Raw genomic sequence first — 8,743 nt, 5'->3', positions numbered from 1 at the left:
TGGACTCTGTCAGCGAGACCATGACCCCCATGCACTACCATCTGCGAGAGATCATCATCTGCACGTACAGACAGGTACAGCACATCTCCCTGGAGTGTTAATTACCCAGTTAGTGATAGAGATAGAAATCGATAGATCTTACTGAGAGCAATTAAAACAATAAAGGCAGGGCATAAATAGTTAAAAAACAAAACTAACTGTGTGTGTGTGTGTGTGTGTGTTCTGTCTTCTATCTTTGTGAGGACCAGTTTGATTTTAGACCTTGTGAGTGGGATGCAGTGATGGAATGTAACTAAGTACATTTACTCAAGTACTGTACTTAAGTACAAATTTGAGGTACTTTTCTTGAGTCTTTTCTTTTTATACTACTTTCTACTTCTACTCCACTACATTTCAGAGGTAAAATATTGTAGTTTTTACTCCACAACATTATTCTGACATTCTTACTAGTTACTTTACAAATTAAGATTTGTGCACCCAAAACACATGTAGTTTATAAAATAATGTGATTTAGTATAAATTAAACTACCCAACAAAAGGCCTACACTTAGAGCTGAAATGATTAGACAATTAAACACAGAAATGTTTGGATCATTTCCAGTTTCTAAAATGTGAGGATTTTTCTGCATTGATTACTTTTACTTTTAATACTTTAAGTACATTTTCCTGATGATACTTAATTATACTTACTGATGCATACTTTTACTTAAAGTAACATTTTCAATGCAGGACTTTTACTTGCAGTATTTTTACGGTGTAGTATTTGTACTTTTACTTAAGTAAAGGATCTGAATACTTCTTCCACCACTGGTGGGATGTTTTAGCACATTTTGGCCAGTGCTCACGTCGTCTAAGGGCTTTTTTCAGTATTAGGACTAGTTTTTTGAGTATGGTCAGAATTAGGTTTAGGTTAATGTCAGGGTTGGGAATAGGTCTAGGGAATACATTATGCCATTGAGAGTCCTCGCAAGAATTGAAATACATTAAATGGAAACTCACAGTCCAGATGAGTATTCTAAACTTGTGTTGAATGTATATTGCACATAATTGTGTCTTCAAAAGCAAATAATCATCCCGCATTCCTCTGAAGTTCCTGGACGATGTCTGTATTGTTAAATCAAATCGGAAAAATCACAAACACTGCTTACTTATGAATCTGTCCTCTTCACACTGAGTCACAATCAGCAGGTTCATAAGGATTTAGGTGCAGTTATGCATGAGCTCCGTAGATGGCGTCAAGAACTTGTTTAAATGTTTTGTAGGATCCCAGATACATGAATGAGAGAGATCCACTGCTCTGTACGCAGGAGCTGCAGAGCGTGGAAAATGATTGTGGTGCAACATAACTTAACTCTAAAACTCAAATGGGATTCCTTTGGGTCTAAATGGAAAAGAGTTTGAGGACAAAAGGCAGGAAAAGAAAAGATTACTTGTGGATTTTTCAGGCTTGGCCTTTTGAAGTTTTATTAAGTGTCCCTGCTGTACAAAGGGCACACTGTCGCAAACCATGCTCATCCCACCCTTCTTTGGACCCATATCACATCATCATACTTTCACATAGAAAGCTGATTCAAAATTTAAACGGGTCACTCATACTTGGATCTTTATTGGACTGAATCAGCTTTTTGATAGCTAGCACAGTTGTTACGAAATTGCAGTTTACCTTTCATGCTTTTTTAAGACCGTTTCAGATTTTACAGTTGCTGTGTGTTGCGTGGAACCCCTTACATGTTTCTCTAACATCTTTAATCCCCACAATTTCCACTCTTCATGCACAATTTATATTTTAAAACATAGACAAATGTGTCCCTCACCCAATGCTACTTCTTTATGACATGACTTAAATACAGAGATGATGGAAGTCTCTCACCTGTGACAGCTCCTACAGTAAACAATAGGTACACATATAATACATCGGTGTCTTCATTCAACTCTCTGGCCGCTTATGGCAAAAACATTTTTTCTATATGACTTTGTATTAGTAATAAGTAAATGCAGGTAAGGAGAATCAGGTAGCAGAGAAGTATTTTAAATTTTTGCTTTGTGAAAAAAGAATGATAAACAGCTGCATATCTGAAAGGTGTTCTTGGTCATTTGGACACTCTAAACATGGCATAAAGAGAACAAAAGAGCTTGTAGTGGGGCTTTGAAGACATATCTGGACAAGGTCTCTCCTGATGCTGTGGCCTGTGCAGGACCACGGCTCTGTTTTAGCCATTTGTAATGCAGACTGTAATCACTGTGCCTCTGTGCGGCGTCAGCCGTTCTCAGCGCGCTAGAGGCACCCGGTCCTGTCTCCATCGTATCAATGGACCTCATTGTCCTATGAACCTTGTCTTTCGCCTATATTCTCTTTCTCTCTGTCTGTCACTTTCTGATGCCAGGCTCCAGGAAAGGACTCGCTCTCAGCTTACTTTCAAATGAATTAGGTAATTTGTATGATAATTGCATCAGCAGTAAAATAAATATATATACATATTTTACACGTTTCTACTTTAAATATTGTGAGGTAAAAATACATGACCTCACCCTGTTTCAGAGTGATTTTGGCAAACAATGTGTTCTTATGTTTGTAGTTGTGCATATTATACCTAACAGTGATAATTACATTGGACCGCATGGAGTGTTTGACCACTAGTAGTGCTATGGAGCAATGTGTTTTTGAGTGGGTCCCCATTTCATTTTTATCATGTACTCCCATGAGGACGCAGAGGATGCGATACACATTCAGGTCACCAGTTTCGCGCCATTTTATTGATCAACAGTAGAAGAAGGCAGCAAGCAAGAAGAAGGCAGCAAGCTAGCTAACATGAATGTAAACTATGCATGATTTAAAACATAAATATAAAATCTGCTTTGCCAGTGTTTTACCAGGAGGGGAATGCACACGTTAGACATCAAATGACAATTTGGTGAGAAATGCTGGATGTAAACACAACTGTTGTTTATTTAAAAAAAACTCCACAGGGCACCTTTAACTGCTGATATCTGTGAACGCAGCAACATCGCTAAAATGTTATCCGATCAGACAACCCTTGAAGTTTTAAACAAACTCCAAAGTAATTTGGAAGAGAAAAGAAAAGGTGAACAATAACATTATTACCCAAACTGTCTGTCTATCCAGTTTACAGAATGACCTTCTGGTTCAATTTTGAGTAATATACTTGACCTACTGCTTGTGCTTGTCCACAGTTTTCCTTATTTGCCTCATTAGACTTCTTTTTAGCAATGTTGCTGTTTTCAGATTTCGGCAATTACTTGGTCATATCATACATTGTTGTTATAACCAATAGAAATGATGGCCAAAACTACAGGAACAGTCCCTGATTTTTTTTCTAATAAGTCAGAATTATACTTTAACCCTGCTTTAGCAGACCTCAGGTTGGCACTATGCTCCCCTTTCAGCCTTTCCCTTCCTGCTTGAACCAGCAGGCCAGGTGATAAACAGTGCCAGATGTTGCTAGAACCGGGCAGGCAGCAGCAGACGAGAGAGGAGGGAGAAAAGGGGGGAAGAAGAGGGGGAAAATTTTCACCCCCAACTCTTTCTCTCTCTCTCTTTTCGTAGCCCCCCCTCCCCCCCCTCCAAAGCACCCTCCTCCCCTTTTGACAGTGGTTGGAAAATGTGTCTTTGATAGAGAAAAAATATATTTACACTGGGACCCGAACCGTCCGCCAGCTCCCAGAGGGGCCTAGGAAGGGGGGGACGGTGTTTTTTTTTTTTTTTTGGGGGGGGGGCAGGGGTGGGTTCTTCTTGAAGGGCCTGTAAATCCCTGCTGCCAACCAGGCGTGACCTCGCATTGCAGATGCGTCCTCCAACATCAAGGCCATGCAGTGGAGAGGCTACTTCCTCTCCTCCTCTACCACCACCACCTCCTCCTCCTCCTCCTCCTCCTCCTCCTCCTCCTGTCTCCTGTCTCCTGCACAGGAATCAGCTGCAGGGGCCTTCCATCGTCAAGCCAGTTTGAGATTGAAAATCGCCTCAAGCAATCTGTGCACACTGGCGTTTACATTGATACTATTCCCTTTCTTTGTAGAGCTTTGTGTGTTTACAGGTGTGTGTATAAGACACAGGCTGAATTGATTGGATGATTATAAATGATTCAAAGTTTAGCAGGGAATCTGATATTTTTCATACACAAACATCTTAACATCTCTTACCCCTCTGATTCCACTATTGCGGCTTTCTCTAAATCATTCCAATTTCCTAGAATAAAATCTCAGGGTATTCCATTTCCACAAACAATTATATTTATCTGTTTGTCCAGTACATCAGTTAACAAAATCATACCTACTGTTACATTTCAGACCACCAGGCAGGGGAGTTCACAGCCATGTCTGATATATCCAAGACTTCTCACTGCATGTACAGAAAATGTGATCATAGAAGATCGCTGGCTTCCACCCGGTCCATCAAGAGGGTATTCAAAGCAAAGAGAGCGGAGTTGCAGAAATGTAGATTGTCAACCCAACTCCTAATCCATTTTTTTGGGCAAGAGTTTCTTTGATTTTTCTGTATCACCTTTTTTTTCTCCAAAAAAATGTAATACTTTTTCACCCAGGTGGTAAGAAAACTGAAACGCACAGAGCAAAAGTGACTGTGTGTGTGTGTGTGTGTGTGTGTGTGTGTGTGTGTGTGTGTGTGTGTGTGTGTGTGTGTGTGTGTGTGTGTGTGTGTGTGTGTGTGTGTGTGTGTGTGTGTGTTTGTGTCCGTCCAAAGAAAGGCCCTCATGGTTTGGACGGGGCAGTGGAAAAATATTTTCAGAAAGGGGAGAATGCTGTGAGCAGGTTTTCTTGAGAAAAGGTAGTGGACGTCTTTAGGAAAGAAGAAGGGGGATGAACTGGGGTGGTTGAGGGGACCACCGCAGCACTGACAGCCAGATTAATTTTACTAATGAAGAAGAATAATGGATTAGAAAAAAATAAGAGGTAGTCACACTGTAAGGTTAACGAATCACATTGTCCACATTCTTTAACTTTGCACTTTAATCTTAGCTATCTTTAATATTCCTTTGGCTCGAGGATCTTTGTGTTAACACTTTTCTTCTCAATTAGGATGACCACTTGACATAAGTGGACCAATTACAACGTGGGGTTGTTAACGGCCAAGGGAAATATTGGCAGGAAAATGAGCCCACCTGAACTAGAGACAGGTTCTTCTTCTTGCCTGAAGTGCACGTTAACTTGCAGCTCCTGAAAAGAGGCTCTTATTTAGATCCAGCACAGGGTGGGATGGAGGAAAGTGGGAGAGCCAGAGGTTGTTGTTTTTATTCATAATTTCCAGCGTCTCACATGCCAATGCCAATAGCAGTATTTGCTGCGGCTGTTTACAAAATGACTTATTTTGACCAAATCTCAACTGAGCAGGTGCAACCAGCTGAGTATTTGGACATGGGTAACACCGTCTCTCTGTGCAGCATTAGACCAGAGAGTAGAGAGTTATGATGCACTTTTATGTATGTGGTTGTACATGTAGAGGTAAATAAAGCATTTCCGGAGTATATCAAACTGCAAACTGCAGTAGCAGTATAATTTTACTTAAAGGTCCCACGGCATGAAAATTTTACTTTATGAGCTTTTTTATCATGAATGTGAGTTCCCCCAGCCTGCCTATGGTCCCCCAGTGGTTAGAAATGGCAATAGGTGTAAACCAAGCCCTGGGTATCCTGCTCTGCCTTTGAGAAAATGAAAGCTCAGATGGGCCGATCTGGAATCTTCCTCCTTATGACCTCATAAGGGGAAGGTTACCTCCCCTTTCTCTGCTTTGCCCACCCAGAGAATTTGGCTCGCCCATGAGAAAGAGAGAGACATCATGGCTTGCAAACAAGCGAAGTATAGCAGTTGGTCAAGGCCACACCCCCACCCTCCACCTTGCCACACCCCCACCCTCCACCTTGCCCCCCCCCCTCCTCAATAGCATATAAAGCTACAGACACAGAAATGGCATATACTAAGGAAAGCTCCTTGTGGGACTGGCTCTAGTGGCTGTAATTCTGCACCAAGGCTGAATTTCTGGAAAGAGACTTCGGATACAGTATTAGGGGACCACTAAGGCCTATATAAAAGCATCCAAAAAGCAGCATGTCATAGGACCTTTAAGTAGAAGTACATAAGTATTATTGAAAATGTACTCCAAAGAATCAAGGGCAAATTGGCCCTGTCAGTCATTATTATTGTAAAATCTTAATCTGCAATGTAACAAGTAACTAGATGACAGCACAGAGCAGAAATTACTTACTATATCTCTATCTTAATTAGTCTAGAATGGCTTTGCATCATTGTGTTCATTCATTAGACCAAACAGGCTAATGTCTGTTTTATTTTGCATTTGTGTTGCTACAGCTACTGCCAAAGGCCTTTGCAGTTATCACAATGTGTGTTTATTTCACACTTTCCCTGCGAGGGATCAATCTTTTGTGCTCTGCCTCACTCTCTTCATGCTATCCACTTTAGAAATCGTTGTGTTTTACCTCCTGGCAGTTCCCCTTTTGCCCTGAATAACTGAACTGGCCTGCCCTTTGCCCTGACCTCCCTCATGTCCCCCACCCCCCTCTCAACCACTGGCCCCAGGACAGCGCTTCAGACCACGCTGAGCACTGCGCAGAAGGGTTGCCATTTCCTGCCCCCACACACTAAACCTGTCATTCCGCCAGGCCCACAGACCAGGAATAACTACCTCCAAAACCATGCATGAGTGTTTAAACATGCCCCCAGTAGCTGTGGTCACAGTATGTGCCGGATCCTGTTAAGCCCAAAATCATTTCACCAGACAAAAGTCCAACTTTTTTTTGTCTAAGCTCCCACACTAGCTAGCTACTAACACTGAACAAATACCTACGGGAATACAATCCCAATGCTGAAGTCACTTAAATGCCAACCATGTGGGATATGCAGGAGTCGTGACTGGGTTGAGTTGCACTTTCACAATGCCTCAGCAGGGAAGCCGTTTTTTGTACGTGAGGACAGTCGAGCAGCATATGAATCCCGTGTTAACGACGCCCTAACTACTTCCAAAGTGCTAACAACTCATACTGTCAGCAAGGAACATTCAGACATGTTGTGTCAAATGGGGTTTTCCCTCTCACAGAGACAGCTTACAATATGACACAATGTTGTATCTGCTTTCTATCATTCTTGGAAATCATATCAATTATAATGACACCGCTGGCATTTAAACGCTAGTGAAAATACATTGCATGTAAAATAGGTTCATGGCTTTAACACATTCCATAGATTGACAGGTGCTCCAGTTGTAAAATCCATGTGTTGCTGTTTCTATGACTCACTGTCAGACTGGCAAATTCAGAGATCAGACTAAAGATAGCAATTAAAGTATTAAAAGTCTATACTCATGCCAGCAGCCCTGTGAGGATATGACCATTACACAACATAAAACACATCTTGGATGATGAAAAATAGAGAGACAACTTAGTTCTTTAAGATCCAAATGACTAATAGGGCAAAGCCTGGTTCAAGGCCTTTGATCCGCCGCCCACATGTCTGAATTGTTTCAGTCATTTTAATACATCTCGTGTGTTGTTGTCATTGCCAGCTCTCTCCGTGGTTGGAAAAAACAGTCTAGCCAATAAGAGCTTTGTAGGGGTGGGTAAAGAATGGCTATGTCATCTTTTCTGCCAGAGCCAGCAAAATGGCGACAGAAAAATGTATACAAATATGGTCACTCATAGTGGTTAATTTAGAGAATGATCACTGTACACATTGTGTTAACATGCTAACATTTAGCATGTTAGCATATGGACAGTTGTGTTTAGCATGTTGAGAGTTTAAGTGTTAGACAAGTGGAGATTTTGGTCTGTTCATGGCGCTAGGTGGAGTCATTAGCCACTGGGATCCATTATTGCCAAATTCCATGGCAATGCATCCATAGTTATTTCAAACAATTCTGACCACACTGTAGTGTGGCAACCAACAACTTACAACATGGTCTTCACAGCAGCTTTGTGACTCTCTCACAAGAAAAAAAAGTTAACCATCAATACATTTGCTTTCTATTAACCCCCAGCATCAATACAAAATGCCATTTGTGGCCTAGGGTACACATTTGATTAGAAGAGCTCCACTGGGTTTTGAAATGTAGAATATTTGATTAGTTGTAGCTCGCAGACATTGGCATTTTAGTGTTGGGTTTGCATGCACAAGATATTTTGATAGCTCAGTAAATGATTGATTCACAGTGGGAGTCTCCATGTGCTCTGTTGCCAGGCATGTGCACGTACAGAATGTACCATAATGCGTGTGGTTAATGTGGGCAGATATTCCAGTCTCTGTGTAGGCTAAGTTGATGAGCCCTGTCTCCTTCTGTGGCTTTTGTAATCTCTGCTCACCAGACACGTGATGTATTTCTGCTTGAGGAATTGGCCTTTTCTAGTCAAACGCCTATCGACCATTGATTTTACAGTACATTCCTTTTTTAGTTCGCTGTTTTTGGTTATTTTCTAGGCTTATTTTTGTTAGACACTATTTGTTTGATTCTTCACTAGAGCTGTTAAATGTTCAGTTTAGATATGAAAGGAAGGTTAAATCTATATTCCAATAGAGATCATAATCCACAAGACTTTGCTTGTGATGTCATGAGAAAGTATCTGAACTCTGAGTCTTAACCAAGTTACATTTCCACATTCATTTTGAAGCCCCTTGGCTCTATGGACAGACCGGTAGTTGGCAGATCTGAATATACAGTATGCAGATTGACACAGCTTGCCCCTAAAATCCACCTCGACTTGAT

At 41.2% G+C, this 8,743-nt stretch overlaps 1 protein-coding gene across 3 annotated transcripts in view; it reads left to right on the top strand.

Annotated features, from left to right (window-relative positions):
- pald1a (phosphatase domain containing paladin 1a) overlaps nt 1–8,743 on the top strand; it is a 52,204-nt gene that overhangs the window by 25,431 nt on the left and 18,030 nt on the right. For all 3 annotated transcript variants that reach the window (XM_031315608.2, XM_031315609.2, XM_031315607.2), the window contains one exon: nt 1–74. This exon is cut by the window's left edge and continues 67 nt beyond it. In XM_031315608.2, coding sequence (XP_031171468.1) covers nt 1–74 — 74 coding nt within the window. The remainder of the gene's footprint in view (nt 75–8,743) is intronic.

This window comes from Sander lucioperca, chromosome 22, assembly GCF_008315115.2.
Source record: "Sander lucioperca isolate FBNREF2018 chromosome 22, SLUC_FBN_1.2, whole genome shotgun sequence".
NCBI classification, from domain to species: Eukaryota; Metazoa; Chordata; class Actinopteri; order Perciformes; family Percidae; genus Sander; species Sander lucioperca.
Note: the sequence above shows the minus strand (reverse complement) of the source record. Positions and strands in the feature narration are given on the sequence as shown.